Source organism: Haliaeetus albicilla, chromosome 21 (assembly GCF_947461875.1).
Source record: "Haliaeetus albicilla chromosome 21, bHalAlb1.1, whole genome shotgun sequence".
In the NCBI taxonomy this organism is placed as follows: Eukaryota; Metazoa; Chordata; class Aves; order Accipitriformes; family Accipitridae; genus Haliaeetus; species Haliaeetus albicilla.
In genome coordinates this window covers 17,690,871-17,709,591 of record NC_091503.1, presented here as the reverse complement: position 1 = coordinate 17,709,591, position 18,721 = coordinate 17,690,871, and the positions used below count along the sequence as shown (strand labels likewise).

Genomic DNA, 18,721 nt, shown 5'->3' with positions numbered 1-18,721 from the left:
AGATGAAGTAAAGCCAGAGAACCCCAGCTTCATAAGAATAACCACTAAATACTTCTTACCACCAACCTCCAGTATAGTTTTTGCAATGTCTTTCCTGAAACAACATAATGCAATGAGTTAAAGTGGAAATAGCTTTAACTCTCGTTGCAAGGAGACTGTGTTTAGCTACAGGAGTCAGAGGGAAAACGACTTACGTGAGTGAGCACATCTCCTCAGACAGAGGGAATTTCTTTCTCTCCTCCCGTGGAACACTGTCAAGTATAGAGTTGAGGGTCCTTAAAGCCTTTCCCCCCACAGAAGGGGCAGAAAAGGAAGGGAAATAGTTCAGTAACGTATTTTTCACGTTTTGTATCTAATGACACACACTTGTGCGTGCACGTGTCTAATTTTTCTTCTCCTGCTAGGAGACTTACCTCCTGCCGCAGAGCGCAGCAAATATTTGCTTCTGTTACTAGATGCCCTAGTTCAGGTAAAAATAAATTCACCAGCTCTTTCTTCCCTAGAAAAATCATTTGAAAAGTTACAGCTAGCAATGGGCTGGTGCCCATATAAAAGATAGTTGAAGCAACTGCAGTTTGTTGTGTTGAAGGAGTAAAAATATCCCAGCTATGGATTCATTTGAAAACAAAGCTTCCAACCACCTAATCCTAGACAGAAAAGGGAACTGGCAACTTCTCTAAAAAAAAAAGCTCCACATACTTTACTGCTGACCTGGGTAACTATTTAAATAGGTACAGAAAGAAGCTACTTAGGAACCACAAGAGATAAATCCGTAATATACAGCTTTTGTCAAAGTCAACAGAGCAAACCACTAGAGTATTAACCAAAAGATGCTCGTGCCCATTCTGCTCCCACTAGAATAAGCTCAAGTTACCCACCCCACAATGTAATGCTTCATTTTTACGTTACTTGTGAGCCTGGATATCTGGGCACACAGATACTTGCTCTTTCCGAAAGCACCTGCTCCCCTGCCCTAATGGAAAGCCAGCTGCAGCCACAGACAAAAATCTTGCTGCTGAAGTGAATGAGACAGACAGACATCCCTCTGCTTCATTAGGATGGCTGAAGGAGTTACCATGTTATTCTGCAGAGGTGGTTGCCTTCAGCAAGGGAATAACATCTGAAGCCAGTATGAATAGATGTGCAAGGGCAGATGGTCTAGCCTGAAATTCCTTTCAGAAGCACCACTTACTCTGACCAAGTGAAATACTTGATGCCGACCGTTTAAACAAAATACCACACCTAGATTTTTTTTTTTCCCAGCATATTCAAAACAAGCAAAGAGAAACAATAAAAGGTTTTGTGCTCTGATGTAAACGTTAATGAAAATTAACTGGAGAGAAATCAGCAGGAGGATTTAAAGAAAACATTGAAGAAAGGAGGAGGAGGTAGGGAGTGGAGAGGAGAAGAGGAAGGCGATAGAGTTCAAGCAGAATTAAGAAATGTGCTCCCGAGACTGAGATTCAGGATATCAAGGAATAGAAGGAAAAAAAAAAAAAAATACTGACCTTCATTACTGCACTTGCAAATCACCTGATGGAAAAAGTAAAGGAAGCCTTCGTTAACACACCACAACCCAAGAACAGCAGTACTCAAAGCGCTGAGGTGTTTATGCCCCCACCATCACAGCTTTCAGGGACTAAATACCATAAAACATTAGTGTACCCACATCAGGAAAAGCAAGGCCACCTGATACAGGTATGCCACATATGGTCACCCCAATCATACAGGTTGGCTTTGTGCAGGGAGGGCAAAGGGAGTGAAGCACCCAGTTCCCCCAGGGATTCCAGCAGCGCTCCAGAGTGCGGTGCCCTCAGGTTCCCTGGAAAACCCGCATCGCTTCGTTACTTTTATTGCACATATGGGCCTGTGTAAAAACATATTTTCTGTTTACACACTACAGTACTAGATATCATAACATATGATATCTGAAGAGTGTTAAAGTCCATTGAGGAAAATTAAAAATAATAATTTTAAAAAAACACAACAAATAAAGAAACACTTCATCCTCCACAGCGAAAGCATATGGAAGAAACGGACCAGGAAGACAAAGAAATCAAATTTTGACAAAAAAATAATTTACAGAGTATTTCATATAATTTCAGTGTGGTTGTTAGAGAAAGAAGAAAATTCTATTTTACTCAAATATCTTTTATGACTCTTTTTAGGAGACTTGATAAGTATTCAAATAAATTCTGATGCACAGAGTGGCACAGTTCCAGTAAGCTACAGACAAGACTGGGAGAACAGCTCAGGGAAAGAAGCTGAAAGTATTCTTCCTACTGAAAATCTACATCACCAGGCCTCCAATACCTTTAAAGTTATGAATAATTAAAATAGAAACCTAAATGAGAATTGTAAGCAGTTCAGGTTATTCTTTACAAGTAAATCAGCCATTTCAAACACCACAGGAACACATCGCCGGGACCACCTTGGCAAACACATTTGCACATAAGGTGCAGCTCAGCAGCAGTAACTTGAGTTTTTAAACAAGGGCTTCGGCACAGAAGCTTTTGTTTACAGAACACATCAGAACTTCTTGCATGTTTTCCTGAAAAAGCAAACACTTGGCTTCATCTTAGAAAATGAGAAAACGCTGCAGCCCTGTGCAGCCTCACGGCAGCTTCTCCCAGGTGTGTCAAATCTCAGCCTAACGCCAGCCCGTCCACACCACCTGAGCTGTGTCCCAGGCTCAGTCCTAGGGCACAAGGTCTCATAACTATTTATTTTTTAACAGAAAAATGTTTGTGAACAACAGCTTTCTTATCCAATAAAGGCAACCCTTCTTCCCCTTTAATGCACGTACATACCAGTGCAGCATCAAAGAAGTCTTCAAGAAGTAACATCAAAAATTTATTCTCGTTTGGGTCGATGAGGATCACAAAAGCTCTTGCTCTTTCAAACCAAGATACCAGGTAAAAGTTAAAAGAATCAGTTAAAACCTGGGAAGAACAGTTAATAGTCCTTAAACTAGATATATCTGCAGGAAAACTTACACACATAGACAGGTTTTTTTAGTCCTTGAACTTGAGTCATGTATTGTGTCAAAAGCCACACGGCATTAAGGAGCTCAAATTTTGCTAGGAGGACATGAAAAGTGCCGCTCTCGCACCCACTCAGCAGGACTTACCCCCCCTTCCCTCCCCAGCCCTCCCTTCTCATCTCAAGGCACCCACTCGTGGTGCTCAGACCTCTCGGACACAACGCACGCTGCTAGTGGCACCGAAACTGCTATGGAAATTTCTAGAGGATATCATTTCACAGTGAAATAATGTTATAAAAATTCATCAAGCTTTTTCAAAGTCATTATTTTAATACTTTGTGTTTCTAAACATATTGCACAGCAGCACACACCTATGGCTAGCTAGAACTCTACACTTCCCTGGAGGTACAGAGCTCAGATTGGTGAAACTTTATTAATAATATCTCCATGCAGGAATTTTGAACAACAGTATCCCCCAAAAGCATAATTACAAGGCAAGATTACAACATTTTGGACCGAGGACGCCTTGGTACAACTTTGCTAACAGTGAGCAAGTGTTAACTGTTCCCTCCTAGCTATGCTAGGTCCAGGTATTACCCATCTTCAGCACAAGTGCATTTCTGCTACTACAAGTATCACCAGCTGAAATCAGTACTGTGCCAGAAGATAAAATGCAATTGCAGATTAAATGCAGCTGGTTTACTATGTATTTAGAAAGGGACCATCATAAAGAGTATTATCAGCTTTTTAAAATTGTAAAACCACAAACGGCTCATCAATTCTATTACTAAAACTGTATTTTGCTGGAGCATTTAGAAATTCTGTATCATTTCACAAATGGGACCCACCAAAACTCATCCTCTCCTTCCATTGCCAGCTTTAAAAAAAAAAACAAACCACAAACCCATTAAGCCAGGTAATAAGTGAAGCCGTGATGTTAGCTGCTGTACTGAAAGTAATGCAATGAAATTAAGCATTTTCTCCCACTCAGCTCATGCAATAAACTAAAAAAATATTTTGTTTCTGCATGGCCAACAAGCCATCCTCTAGTTCTCACTTCCTTGGAGTTCTTTTCCCACTGCAGGCAACCTTAAATCACATTAGTAAATTGTATACAGTGTTATACTCATCTTTGCTACCAGTCCTTGCTCAATAAACAAATTCGTCCCTTCTTGAAGATCACTTTTAAAGTAGAGTTGAATACATTTCAGCATCAGCGAAACGTTCTGGAATTCATTCTTGTCCAGCTCCTAGAGAAACACAGAGCGCTGTGCTTCATTAGTCTGATAACCATAGTGCTGGGCATTAAGATGGTTAAGATTATTTATGGTACTCGCCTTTCTCAGTGCTTTGTCTAGCTGGTTGAAGAGAGACTTGCTGTATTTCTGGGGAGGCTCTATTTCTCTCTCTTCAAGCAGTTCACTTATTTTCTCAAACCCCTTCCCTTTGAAAGCATCAATGAGAAGCGATTCCAGCTGCAGAGGGAGGGGAAGCAAACAACTAACAAGTGAAATAAGGGGGCATTTAGATTGTTACAGCACTGATTATGAGAAAATACTTGCAATGCTATTTTAAAAGTTGTAGGGTTTTTGCTTATTGATTTTTACTTAATTTGTTTCTCTGCTTTCATTTTACTGTTACATCTGAAAGTGAAGCATCAGTCTTAATCTTCAAAAGAGGCAGGACCTTTGAAATCGAGTAATCTTAAGGGATACTGAACAAGTAAATAAGCAACTCCTTTAGTCCACTCAGGTTGTAATTCTTACCGTGTCCCACAACTATTACAGTCGTTACTTCCCACTTACTAAAGAAAAAATTAAGGGGTCTGCTGCACTGCCCACACTACATTAAATTACTAAAAATTCTAGGTTGTACCCTATCCATTTAAGAATACACCTTTCAACATATACATAACTATTTGTAAGATAAAGCAAAGGATGCGTTTAGAAGATATTTACATAGTCTTCTGCCCTGGCTGCCGTGTTGCCGTTCACCTCTGTATTCCGTTCTTTGTTTTTTTCTTCCTTTAAAAAGAAAAGGGAAAGACAGCTGCTCTTTTCTGCCCCAAAACTGAAGACCGGTCGGTTTACCCACCCTCTCTCTCCCAAAAAGCTGATTTTTCCCTCCTTATTTCCTAAGAAGAGTTCCAAAGCCACCCCACGCTTCCAGCCCAAAGGTTTTATGGAAGCCGTAGGGGAGCCCCACGGGGGATCACGCCGTGCGTGGGTCCCCCCCGCGGGGAGCGGCGCTTACCTGGGCCATGGTGCGGGAGAGGCAGGGGGGGCTCCGGCGGCCCTGGGGCTTCTTCACCCCCTCCCCACGACCCTCGCACGACCGTGACCGGCTGCTGCTGGATACACCCGCGTTTGGGGCGAAGGGGAGACGCTCGTCAGCGTTTCCCACGGCTCCCCCTTCCTCAGCAAACCTAACTCCGTCCCCAGCCCTTAGAGGGGGAAAAGGAAAAAAAAAAAAAAAAAAGAATTGGGGAGGGAAGGCAGGTTCCGCACTAAAAAGCCACACCTGTGGGGTGGCTCGGAGGGGACCCCCCAGCACCCAGGTCCGAGCGGGGGGGGTGGAAAAGATGAAGCCCAACAGCTGGGGGGGGGGGGGGTGTCACGGCCACGGCCGGCGGTTTTTTGCTACAGGTTGGTTTTTTTTCTTTATTTTGCACGACTGAGGGTAAAGTTCAGCAAATTTTTAGAGGGGGCCAGAGGAGGTGGAAGCGAATGGGAAAATTCTTCAGAACAGGTGGGATCGCTTAAAGGATTATTACAGCACTAGGCGTTCAACGGGTTTGTATCTATAATATTACGCGTGCTTTAATTTTTTTCGTTCTGCTGCTTAGAGCTAAAAGCAAACTCCCCCCCTCCAAAAAAAAAAAAAAATCGGCTATCTCTTCCTAAAAGAAGGTAGCAAAAAATGCTACTTGTAACTTTCTAATAAGTTAAAATATGCTGATCAACAAGAAGCCGATGACTCCAGCTTTGTATTTTAAACCTCGTGTCACGGAGCACAGCGCGAAGGGAGAACGTGCCTTAAAGCGTTATTAACGCTTAATTAGTTCATATCTAAATCTAAAGAGCAGGTGTGCGCGTGCATTTAAGGAGGAGCAGGCTACTTGCCCCATCCCCCTGACACCCTCCGGGGGGGTTCAAGCCACAGACAGCTCCGACCCCCGCTCGAAACCCAACGTGAGGGGCAGAGGTGCGTGTCCCCCCACCCCGGCACCGGGAGGGGCAGAACCCCGCCAGACCCTCCTCAAATTCGTAAAGGTCACTTTCCCCAGTGTTGGGAGGGATTGGAGCAAGACACACGTACCCCCCCTCCATCTCCAGGTAACCGGAGCGGAGCCCGCTCGGGGGCCGGCGCTGCTGCCCCGCCTGGGGGCCGGCCGGGAGCCCCCCGCCCCGGCGGCGTCCCCACCACTTAAAAAAGCCGGAGTCGTCGCCCGCCGCTGCCCCCCGGCATGAAGCTCACCTGGGACATCAACGACCCCAAGCTGCCGCAGGTACCGGGGGGGGGTGGTAGAAAAAAAATCCCCGGCCAGCTATAACGCGGGGCCAGGGGGGGAAAACCTTCCCCCTGAGCAAAACTTCGTTTTGTGGCCAGTTTCTTTCTCCTGTAGCTTGCCAAATATAATTCTATGGGTTATGAGGGCCTGTAGTAGTCCTTGGAAAGCTTATAATAAAAATTCAGATTTGATACGCAACTTTGGGCCAGGTGTGTATGCTTTTCTAAACCAATCTTTAACTCCAGTGTTTGGCTAGTTTCCTTCTCCCTCATTCCCCGTTTAAAGAAATGTTGAAGAGAAGCTTGGATTGACTATTTTCTGCTAATACAATTTGAGCTATCTAAATGTTTCATTGGTTTGTTGATGTGACTTTTTTTTGTCAATGCACATTTCACTTTTTTCTAGTTGTGAGCTCTGAATGCATTTTTAACTCACATCTTTTTTTAAAAGAGTTTATTTAATTTTACAGAGCCCATGCAATTACAGAATAGCTTAACACTGTAAATGCTGGTAGTTTACCTGCATTCACTGGGATTGCTCACTTGTGGTGTATATATATGTTAAATGAGTGTTACAGGAACTCTTTACTTGCACTGTAAATACTTGGAGTTTAAAATCTTGGTCGTTCTTTCTTTGTTCTGGTAACTATATTTTGGTAAGGAACTCCAGAAAGCCAGTGAAATGCAAATTGAAATGTTCTTTCTTTGAACCACTGTGCATATATTGGAAGTATATTTGCAATGGCAATTTTTTTTATTTCAATTTTTTTGGCGGAAGCCTTATTCAACTCTTATTCGATGACCTTTAAGAAACCATTCCTTAGCTAAAACTTCTAGTTTCCATCCTGCAGGTGCATGGTCCTACAAGGAGGAGAACTTAATAGCACATGTGAGCAGGATAACTTCTGTCCTGTCTGTGCGACTGGTAGATCAGTCAGTATGTTCTGGTAACAAGGCTGATCTCTTACGGCTGGGTAACCTCACTGCAAAGAGGCATCTGTGACAACAGACCATGTTATTATGATCATGATGCAAAAGAGGAAAGGATCCTGATTTTTCTTTTGAGACGTGGAAGCTCAGACTGCCTTTCCCCTTTTATAGAGCATTTCTAAATAAGCCATTCTTTCAGTATTTCTTTTTCTGCTGCTTGGGTGGGCATAGAAAAGCCCTTTTTCCTCATTACGTATTGTGTAACAGGGCAAAACCGCGGGGCCGCGATACCCTGCTAATACTCTCTTGCTTTTCCTCGCTGCCTTGCCCCCCCACCCCCTGCTGCAGGAGCCCAAGCACTTCGATGCCTTCCAGGAATGGCCCGACGGCTACGTGCGGCTCATCTACTCCAGCGAGGAGAAGAACGCCCAGAGACACCTCAGCGGCTGGGCCATGCGCAACACCAACAACCACAACTGCCAGATCCTCAAGAAGTCCTGCCTGGGGGTGGTGGTGTGTGCCAGGAGCTGCGCTCTGCCCGACGGAGCCAGGCTGCAGCTTCGCCCCGCCATATGCGACAAGGCTCGGCAGAAGCAGCAAAGTGAGGGGTGCTCGGGGAGAGTCGGGATGCCCAAGGGACCCCGTTTCTTTCAGCTGGGCTTGATTTCTAAACTGGGATCACCCTTGCTTGCGTGCGGACTAAGGCATAATTGCAAAGGCTGTGATGAATACATTTATTCCCAAGTTTCATCAATGTCTGTCTGTAAATACTTAAGGGGAAAAGTACCTAAAATCCTTTAACTCATTAGCATTTATATCGGGTATGCCGCTCTAGTTCATACTGTTCAGTTATGCTTGGCAGTCGATGTTGGGTTTCCTTGAACATCATATTTTAACCTGAATTTCAGCGAAGTGATCATATCGCTCTCGAGCTCTGTTTTACTCTCAGACAACATCCTCGCCTTTAACTAGCGTCTTCAGTAGTTTCTTTCTCTCTATTCGCAGAGAAAGCCTGCCCAAACTGTAACTCAGCCCTTGAGCTGATTCCTTGCCGAGGACACAGTGGCTATCCAGTCACTAACTTCTGGAGGCTTGATGGCAAAGCAATATTTTTCCAGGTAAAAAGCATGCATACATGTGTGCACACACATAGATGAGTTATATCTATATAGAGAGAGGTAGTTCTCTGTATCTTCCCCCCGCCTTTTTCTTTTTGTCACACTGAGCATGGTGAGCACGGTGGAGTTCTGGTCCATGACTGAATTCTTCTGTAGTGCCAACATGGCAAGTACAAATAATAACATTTGGCTGTCTTTTTAAACACAGTACTTGAGAGTTAACTATATTCAGTTTTAACTGTAACATCATTATTGATGTAAAATTGTCCTGTTTACAGTACACAAATATGAACAAAAACATTGTCCTGCGCCCTGGTGTGTCTGACAACTGAATCTCACTGAGGACCTAGTATTTATTTCCTATTAAAATAAATGGGGAAAGAAAATCCTTACTTAAATTGCACAAGTTGAAATGTGAAAATTCTATTTCATCTGAAAATAATCTTTGAATTTTAAGAGGTTTTAAAAACTTGCCAGAAAAAAAAGGAAATTCAGAAAGCTAAAATCTGAAATTTCATGTTGTTCTTTTTTAGCAACATATTAGGACAAGAATTTCACAAAAAGCTTCTGTTCTATGAGACTACATTCTTTGCTGCTGGATGATTTTTTTTTTTTCCCCTGACCCACACTTCAGTGAATTCTGTTCTCCAGTCAGTAAATGGAAGCAAACCAGCCACATTCCCAAATTCTCACCTGCATTATTATAATTATTATTAAGATATTATCTTACAGACATGTGAAAACTGAAGATCTTTACCATCAAAATAGTTGATAAATCCTCGCTTATAAGTTAATTTCTATTTGAGAAATGGCAGCATTTTAAAAGCAATTTTAAGTTTCCTACTTTACACTAGGGACTATACGTAGGTCCATTCAGGGGAATGTAACAGGTAAGGACATGTAGGATATATTGTTTCAGCACATATCAGTATAGCTTTGGATACATAGATCTGCATATCCACAGATGCTTCAATAGCAGAGCATCTTTGGATGGCTTTCCAGGATATACTTTTCAGTCCCATTCAAGAAGTTTATTGTTTGTAGCATAGCAAGTATTTGTCATCTGGTGGCATGAAACCTCTTTAAAGACTATTTATACTGTTTTAGCGGTGGCTGTTATAAAGCAGAACTGAGATCCTGGATTGCAGAAAACCAACCAAACTAAATTCATAATATTCCCCCCCACCCCTTGTCTCTAATTAGCTACTCCTGAATGTCACAAACATAGGTAACACCTTTGCTCCTTCATCAGCTCTGCAGTCCTCACTGACTTCTCCCTCACTTTTTCCTTCCTACCTGCCTGCAAATAATGATTTATTATTTTTACATTTAATCCTTCCTTGTTGTTTAGTTTCTCCTCCTTGTTCTCCTGTGCCAAACCACAGACGACGCTGTGGCGACCTCTCATTCTACTTATTGCATTTTCTCTTCTCTTACCCCCTTCCAGTTCACATCTAATTCTTCGTTAATCCTAATTTAGGCTAAAGGAGTCCATGACCACCCCAGGCCAGAGAGTAAATTGGAGGCAGAGGCAAGACGAAGTGCAATTAAGAAGCAAATGTCCTCTTTTCACCATTCCCAGAAAAAGAGACCTCTAAACTCAGAGGTAAGTCAAAGTCATTAGTCAGTTAAAAAGGTGTCACAAGTAAAGGTTTTAGACAATTTAAAAGGTGTCATAAGCAAGTATTGGGGATCCCAGGGCAAAACAAAGCTTTACACTGCACTACATCTGTTCATTTGGGGCTGAAATGAGCAATAGCACAAGTGTTGAGACATATATGTGCGTGGGTGTGGTATGGATTCCCAAATCTCAAAGATCTACTTGTCCTCGTCAGGCAGGAAGGTACCACGACAGCGGCGGTTATACCGATAACCTACAGAATCTGCCATGCATGGATGGCCCAGAAAGGGTCAGTAGCATCACAGACACCAACTTTTCGATTCCAGCCCAGTCTTACCCTTTGCTGCAAAACGCTGACTTCTACAAAACGTCTTATGACTCAGCCAGCTTCCAAGAGGACCAGCTATCGCCCTACCCAAAGTGCCCCAATCCAAGGATCTATGTGCCCAGGCCATGCAGCTATGAGTTTGGGGTTCCTACCTTTATAAGCTCTAGCCCTTACCCAACGTTTTACAAAGATCTGACGAATGCTGCCATCGACGCAGACCCCCTCAGCTTGAACGGATCTCACTACAATGCTGTGACCGTCCACGATAAGAGCTTTGATAACGCTGGCAGACATTATGGGCTGAAACCAGCTTGGGGGAAAACTGGCAGTGGAGACCGGAGCGACTATGGACAGATGCAAACGAGCGCTAACCACCCTTATTACAGTGGGGACTACCCCTGCAGGTACGGTCCCAGCCCCTCTCCCATAGCCCCGCCATTGCAAACGGTCATCACAACCACCACCAAGGTGTCCTACCAGGCCTACAAGCCATCTGCGCTGAAATACAGCGACGACCTCTGCGATATGAAAAATCTTCAGAGCTATACCCAGATGGCAGAAAACGTCTCGGGTGCAATCTATTCAGGGATGAAGATTCAGGAAGACTTTGGGATGATAAAGTCAGCATTGCTCTACCAGCATGACCCAGTCACCACAAAGTCCAAACCAGCTGAGAGCGTGGAGACCTATCGGTATGGGCCACCGCTCGGAAACAACTATCCTGAGCACGAAGGTCAGACTTTAAGGTTTGAGAGTGCGGAATATTGACTAAATGTTGTCTAAATGGCACATACTTGCAAATGAGAAAATACATTCCTGTGCTGACTGTGCGCATGCTAAGCCCGGTGGTTTGGGATTTGAGGAGATGTGAGGAAGCAGTACATCATGATAGCTTAACCCCCAAAAGTGCTTGTCTGGAGCTATGCTGGATGACGTATATTTTGCAGATGATTTCAAGCCAGCCCCACCTAATCTCTAAAATGGCATGAGGAGCTGAGCCCCAAACACATCTGGGAGAAGGCAAGGTGGAGACATAGCACCTCTGGAAGTCAATAGCCTCCTCTGACGGCAGGTGTGATCTGCTTATAGCCACAACTCCTGCCAGATGTCTCAAGCTTTGAGAGAAAACGCTCCATCTGTAAGAAAGAAAATGCTTACCAGGTGATGGGGAAAAAAGATGTAGGAAGGCAGCTATAGATTATAGTCAACTGAACAAATGACAAAATGAAAGAAATAAAAGAAATGAAAGCAAGACAATTTGCAGAATAATTCACCTGAATGGTCCATTCACCTGCCATAACCCATTTGATGGATGGAAAGACCAGCTAAGCTTCTCTGAACTGAGAAATGAAAAACCTACATGCCGACTTTGTGTTGCTTTTTGATTCCCTGCATCAAGAGTAGAGACTGTCCAGCCTTTCTAGGCAAAAAGGAAAGCCCAGGCATAGCCCCACTGCCACTGAGAACCGACCCCCTGCAACACTCGACCTGGAGGCAAGAAGGGTAAGGTGACCCCCACCAAGCATGCCTGGCATCGTGTGGGTGTCAGGGTTACGTATATGGTCCTGAAAACAGTTTGCAATGAAATTGCTTGTTGTCTGAAAGGGTCTGGCGCACTGGTCAGACCAATACTGCACAGGTATCGCTGCAGAAATGCACTTTACCCACAAATACAACTCCATCCTGTCTAAAAATGGAACATCCTAGCTGCTTAGCAGTACGGGTCAGTGTTGAACGCACCTTCCCTGGTTGCCCTTCTGCACTGCATCTCCATTAGATCTTTTTCCTTCCTCCAAGGGACTTCTAGTCATTTTTCTCTCTGCTATCGTAACTCTCCATGACAGCATTGTTCTCCTGGAAATGAAGCAACCAACAAACTGAGAGGTCAGAAAACAAAATCTCCAGACACACTTAGCTAAACAAAGTAAAACATAGGGACTTGCATCCCCAGATTCTTAGCTAATTGAACTAATTCTCCATTAGGCCAGGAAGAAGAAGAAACAGAGGGGTACCGCTGGCTTAAAACTTAGGCATTTTGAAAGCTGCCTAGTACTGGGGAATGGAACCTGTACCCAAACCATGTGTGCTGAGCAATGGAGCTTTATAGGCACAGGGGATTGGCCAGGGTTACAAAATTTCTTCTTTTTATTAAGTTACCATGTATCTTTAACTTTTTGGACACTTTTTTTTAAAAAAATCTGGTTTATGTTTATATTTTTGCTATGTTTTGAGTAATGGTATGGTACTGTACCCTTTCAATAAACATGAAATCATGGTTGAAAACGAAGTACTATGTAAACTAATGTGAGCAGCAGGCTAGTTGGCTTCAACACACAGAACCTTGTTACGCTATCATCAAACTGGTAAACAAATCTTACTTGCAAAGCACAGTGTACAAATACCTGAGTTTTTAAAATCATTATTTCTGCTGTAGCTTATTTTCTTTCTGTTTGTATTTTTTATCAAAACAATGTATGCAGTCTGATATGTGAAATTGAGCCCCACAGGAATTTAGCTAATAGCATTCTGTTTCTGCACTGGATTGTTCAGCATTTTAAAAATTCAAGCCATGTGAAGCTGGAATTTACAAAAAGACTAAATGAATTAATCTGCAGCATGTTTACCTTGTCTTTTAGGCTATTTGCTGTATACCTCATTTGGCTTTTGTTAAACTCTTATGGCAATTTGTCTACCAGGTGTTCTAAATTACTGACAAGAGCATTCAGGTGAGCAGCCTCAGTTTGATAGTTAGTGCATACAGTAAACAAAAAAAAAGAAAAAAGTTACCACTCAGACTGATGCAAAGCTTTAGAGTTTAGGAATATATAACACTATGCCCTGAGATTTCTCATCTGTACTCCAAATCATATTGAGGTGTTTGGTGTGTAGAATAAAAAATAAGATTTACAGCCTTCTAAGCTTAAAAGAAAAAGAAACATGTTGGAGGGGAATAAGGCCAAACAAAATGACTAAAAAGTCTGGAACGATTCAGAGCAGACACAAAAGTCAAAATTTTAAAGCTGTAAATTGCTCCAATTTATATTAACTTTAGAGGAGTTAGACAACCACAACTCAAGGTTCAAGTGTATTAAAAGATTCAGACAAGCTGTGGGGGTTTTGTGCTGTTAATATTGCTGGTATGAAAGTTGTCATTGTAGCTGTATGCTTAAATTGTTATGCTATGCTCTTAAACATAGCTGTTTAAGGAGAACTTCGTACATCAATTAAAATGCAGCCAATTGTGTTAAGATGCTACTTTTTGGGTGTGGACTTATTCCTAATAAACTTAACAACTGTTTAAGCGCAGTAAAAAGCTACAGTAGCTATTACCTCACCGCATCATCTGTAACACTAGAACAAATAAAACCACTCCAAATGTTATTACAGTCTTTCTTCACTTTGCTCCTTTTCACGCATGAGTGTCTGGGACAAGGTATCTGTGCGTTACCTTTTTCAGATAAAAGATCAGATGGATAAAGGCTAGTGTTGCACATAATTTTCTCTCCAAAATATAGAAATGTAAAGGCAATGTGAGCTTCTGTAACAAAAAAGCTGAAATTGAAAGCCTCCTTGTTTGTTTCTATAGCTGCAGAATTGACTTTAAAAGCATGTTTCTCAAGCAAAGCAGCCTCCTGAAGAAAGGTGTGCTCCCTTCAGTCCCTGAGTAAGCATCTTCTCTTCCATTAGCCATCCCCTTCAAGCGTGGCTTCTGGTCCTGCCTTGAGCACATGAGAGGAGCCCCTTGCCAGCCCGCATCCTGTACTGCGGCAGACACCTTCATCTGAAAAATTCCAGTTGTTATGGCCAGCTCACAGAGGGATGGGGGGAAAAGGCACTTTCAAACCTTGGCCACCTGTGGCTCCGGCTTCACATGGGCTACAAGGGCCCTACTGAGGTAAAGTACCATCTGTCCCCACGCAGAGGCTGCCCTTTGTACCAAAATAGCAGCCTCTTAATGGCAAAGTTTAAAAGCCCAAGTGTTGAATGGATGCCTCCCAGAGACAAAAGGCCGTGTGACAATGTTTTTCAACCGCGTACCCACCGAACACAGCCATATATCGTGCATCTGACGGGTGCAATTACACATGGGCATCATTTTGTGGTCCCATCTCCTCGTGCTGGGAGGACAGAGCCTGGCGCGCTGTCCCGCGCCGCGGCCACGTGTGTCCACCCAGTCCTGCCAAAGATCTCCGGTGAGAGTCTGAGCAACTCGCTCAGCCCATGCTCCACTTCAAAAAGCAGGTTACCTCTGGGCTTTTCAAATACACTAAATGCTATAAACAAGGCATGCAGAAACTTGGCTGGTTTGGGCTTTCTGAGCTTGAAGTAGTTGGTCTCCTCATTTTGGGGTACAGACTATCATCTTTAAAGACAGAGGCAAGCTTTCCTCCGAGCTCTGCGGGTGGAAACCAGAGGTATTCCACAGACACTGATGATGCAACAGAACAGAATATGATTTCTGAGACTGGTTGGGGCTTTTTCCTGGGGATTTTCTGCGATTTTTTTCTGGATTTCTAGGGTTTTTCTTTGTGGCTTTTTTGGGGAAGCTCTCTAGTACAACCGAGCTCCTCCCATTCACAAAAGTAGATCGTGTTTCCTGAGAGACACCATTTAGCAGGATGCACAATGCATTTCTAGAGATGCATTTAGGAAAGTTCATGTCATTCCCACACTTATCAGTAGCAATTACATGCAGATAAAAAGGGGACAACTGGGATATTTAATGTTGGAGTAATTCCTCCCAACACACAGAGTGAGAAGTTAGTCCAGGCCTGTTAAAACGCCTCTGCCTGAGAAGTAACGAGACCAGTGTACGGTGATATCCCATGTCTGGATAACTGCCTTCGGTGTTCTAGCTGAGTAAAGTAAATATCTGCCTGACACTCACAAGCAAGGGGAGGGTGAACCAGTTACAGTTTATGTAGCACTACAGTTGGGATTGTGCAAAACAAAGAATGCATTTCAACAGGACACCTCTGTGGGCTCACAAGAGTCCATATGCAACAGGAAGATCGGTGGGATGATACAGGTGCAAATAAGTATCGCACAGAAACATCGCTCATTTGGCTTAAACTCACTCAAACAAACAGGAACCAAATGAAGTTTACACAGCCCCTATTAGCTTCAACGTGCATGCTGGCACTTGTGATGGCATTTGGGAGAAGCCAGTTTCAGGTACTTAGGCTGGCATTTGAGCAAAGCATCAACACCTTTAAGGGCCACAGCCAAAGAAGGTTCTTTCAACAGAAAATTAGCAGTGGATCTGCTCATGTTGTTGTGTAAAACGAGCAGGGAAGCAGGTGCATGAGGATGTTCTCGGAGGTCCTTTCGCAAGGCTCACAAACACGGCTGCAGTTCCTGGGTCTTTTTGTTCCAGCCTGTTGCCTTTCCTTTGGTTTCCTGGTTCATAGCAAGAGCACAGCATGGCACCTCTCTCCTGTCGTTATGACAAAATGAAGTGTTAAGTGACTGGGTTGCAGTGCTCGTCCTGCAACTCCGCACCATGTTGCAGTTTGGCTTAAACACTGGCAAGTGCTGTCTACAAGCCTTTCTGTCTTCACACGCGTGAAACGCTGGGGAGTGTTACAGAAAGTACCAACAATTGACAGACACAGGGTCCCCATAACAGAATTTAGACTTAAGTGTTGCACCTGTGCAAAACTAATACTGAAATTATTTAAACATCAGACCCCTTGCTTGTGCCAGATCTCTCATAAGGGGCTGTAATTAGACTAGAAATGCCGCAGGAGCAACCACGAACATTGTTCTAGGGCCTTCCCAGATAAGAGCGCTAAAGCAGCTGTACCTTCCTTCCCTTCCACCGTCTAATCGCCTTGGAGAAGGGATTACAGTTACACAAACCAGTCTTACAGGCCACATAACACTCAGGCACGCAAGCCTGGCAAGGTCCCAGGAAGCCTCTCGTTAGCCCCACGGCCCTGCAGGGGAAGGTAGCCGGGGGGTTATCTGTGGAAATTGGCTGGCAGCACCAGAGGAGGAGGAGGGAGCCCGTCACTGGGCAAGAAGGGCAGCCGTGGGACGAGGCTAAGCTGAGGAGAGGGAGAGGAAAGGACACGAGGGCAGGGAGGGGACATCACACCGTTTCCACTGACGGGGGAGAGGTACTTCCACGCACGTAAGGTATGCATGTCACAGTAGCGTTCAAACACATCCTTACAGCTGAAGGCATGGTTCAGTGCTTCGCTACGTATGATCAACTCCTCTTGAATCGCTGCCTGAATTCTGCCCGTGTGGATGATGGTACCTTCTCCCTTCTCACGTCCAGGTCTCACCTTTGAACTTCCATTTTACCCGGGAGGCACCTCTGATGTTTTATTTCAATAAAGGAAATGGGCATATTCTGTTTCAGAAAATATACTGTTCTTTTCTTGTGCTTTCATTTCAGCAAACTACGTGTGAGTGGTCGAATCCTTTGGATTCCAGAAAACCGATTCCCATAGCCCCACGTTCCACCCAGTTGACTTGAGGTAGAACCAATTAATCTGTCAACAGTGCTTAAACCATCACAAAGTTACCACACCAGTTAATGAGGATGGGAGCTGGGGGCAGGGGGGGAAAGGTGTAATTAAGACAGCTTCCCGTTTTTGCTCAGCAAGCCTGAGCTGCCAGCTTGGTGAAGCAGATATGAATCTGAATTTCTAAAACAATTTCCTGCCTTTCCCTCCATGGTGCCACTAGTAGTTACCGTGCTAAAAAGATCTCCTTTTCTTGCCTGTCGCTCTCAAAAACGTTAAAAAACAGGAAGTTGAAATTAATGTTGGGAATTGAAGGTTAAAATGAGACTTCACTGCCAAAACTACTCTCTGACTCAGACGCTAAATATGCAATTTTTATTAACCATGCCTCCTGTACACACTGGAGAAGTGTGGGTTACAAAGGTCTGAGAAGAAACTTCACGATTATTTTTATAACAGAAACGCATATATTTTAGAGTACGTATAGCATTCGAAGTTCCCCCTGCATCAGTATTAGCAATGTGCATTTTAATAAATTGCTTACAATAAATGATTAAACAAAAAAACAAACCATCAGGGAAAAAGTAACTTCGGACTTCGTTACCGCCGTGAATATTACAGATAGGGATTTCCGTACAAATCCCGAGTACGCGGCGGCTCAGCTGGTGGCTTTACTTAACACGTAATTACCGTTACGGTGAACAGCGACAGTTATGATCGAGGTGACGATCTCGTGTTATCACGGTGCCACCTTCAGGACACGGGTGTCGTGGCTCCCGCCGTCAGGCGCAGCCCCTCTTGCGCACCCGGCGCTTCCCCACGCCGTTTTGGCTTGTCACCGCCTTCCCCCCGCTCTGCTGCGCGGCTCTTGCCCCCCCACCCCGCGCACACCCAGAGCCCCCCGTGTCCTCCACCCACGCTCCCACGCACCCACCCCCGCCCCGCGCTCCCCTCCCCCGCCACGTGACCGGGGCCGGAGGGGCGGGGCCACCGGCAGGCCCCTCCCTCCCCCCCTCGGCCCCGGCGCCGTCGCCCCGGCGACGAGGCGGAGCGGGCCCGGCGGCGGTTGGGCGGGCGGGCCGGGGTCTCGGCCTTCCCGGCTGGCACCGCAGTGAGTGGGCGGCCGCGCTCGGGGATTCGGCGGCGGGCGAAGCGGTTGGGTCTCCAGAGGGGGCGGCGGGCGTCCGCGTCGCCCGGGGTCGGGCGGTTTGGGGCGGTCCCGGGGCGCCACCGGGCTGAAGGGAGCGGCCGGGGTGCGTCGTCCGTCCCTGAAGAGGACGGCTTCTGGCAGCCCCCAGGCTGACCGGTCGCTAGCGGCCTATCCCCCGCGTGTGTGAGGAGCTAGCCCGCTCTGTCGTGCTGGGCTCGGGAGCGAGAGGGGGCTCCGGATCGGTGGAGGCTGGGATCCCGCCTGCTGTGGCTCCAGTAGGGCAGGTCCGGGCCTTGAAATGTTCAGGGTAAATGAGAGGAGGTGAATTTTTATTTATGAGAGACAGGGTGAAACTGCCAGGCCAGGCGGTCTTGAGTTTCGTAGCCTGAGAGGAAAGCTGCGCTCCCCTTGCCACCGTGAGCGTGTCTGAAGGAAGGTAACTGCACGCTCGTGAGAGGTAACCGAATGTCGTCAGGTGAAACGAAAATTGGCGTGGAAATGGGCATTTGTGGAAACTTACAGCGGTGCGGAGGTGTTGAAAGATGAGTAGTCTGTGTTCCTTCTGGACACCGCCCAAGGCTGGAGACTTGAAAGTCTGGCAGCAG

At 45.1% G+C, this 18,721-nt stretch overlaps 3 protein-coding genes across 10 annotated transcripts in view; 2 read left to right on the top strand and 1 right to left on the bottom strand.

Moving 5' to 3' along the window:
- SYCP2L (synaptonemal complex protein 2 like) overlaps positions 1-3,002 on the bottom strand; it is a 35,495-nt gene extending 32,493 nt beyond the window's left edge. The window contains exons 1-5 of the mRNA XM_069809089.1: positions 2,811-3,002; positions 1,509-1,533; positions 414-499; positions 195-283; positions 60-94 (exon numbers count right to left, since the gene is read on the bottom strand). Of these exons, the coding sequence (XP_069665190.1) occupies positions 60-94; positions 195-283; positions 414-499; positions 1,509-1,533; positions 2,811-3,002 (427 nt within the window). The remainder of the gene's footprint in view (positions 1-59; positions 95-194; positions 284-413; positions 500-1,508; positions 1,534-2,810) is intronic.
- A 3,447-nt stretch (positions 3,003-6,449) lies between these two features.
- On the top strand, positions 6,450-11,258 carry GCM2 (glial cells missing transcription factor 2). The gene is made up of 5 exons (XM_069808816.1): positions 6,450-6,491; positions 7,772-8,024; positions 8,429-8,541; positions 10,022-10,147; positions 10,377-11,258. Exons 1-5 carry the CDS (start codon positions 6,450-6,452, stop codon positions 11,256-11,258), a joined length of 1,416 nt encoding a protein of 471 aa, XP_069664917.1.
- Positions 11,259-17,980: 6,722 nt separating this feature from the next.
- Positions 17,981-18,721, top strand: part of MAK (male germ cell associated kinase) — a 35,877-nt gene continuing 35,136 nt past the window's right edge. For all 8 annotated transcript variants that reach the window (XR_011329141.1, XR_011329143.1, XR_011329142.1 and 5 more), the window contains exon 1: positions 17,981-18,077. The gene's annotated coding sequence lies outside the window, so the exon portion shown is untranslated. The remainder of the gene's footprint in view (positions 18,078-18,721) is intronic.

Coding starts and splice junctions, on each gene's coding strand:
- GCM2 (XM_069808816.1), top strand. CDS start 6,450: ATGAAGCTCACCTGGGACATCAACGACCCCAAGCTGCCGCAG. Junction 6,492..7,771: donor ACGACCCCAAGCTGCCGCAG/GTACCGGGGGGG, acceptor CCCCTGCTGCAG/GAGCCCAAGCACTTCGATGC. Junction 8,542..10,021: donor GCAAAGCAATATTTTTCCAG/GTAAAAAGCATG, acceptor ATCCTAATTTAG/GCTAAAGGAGTCCATGACCA.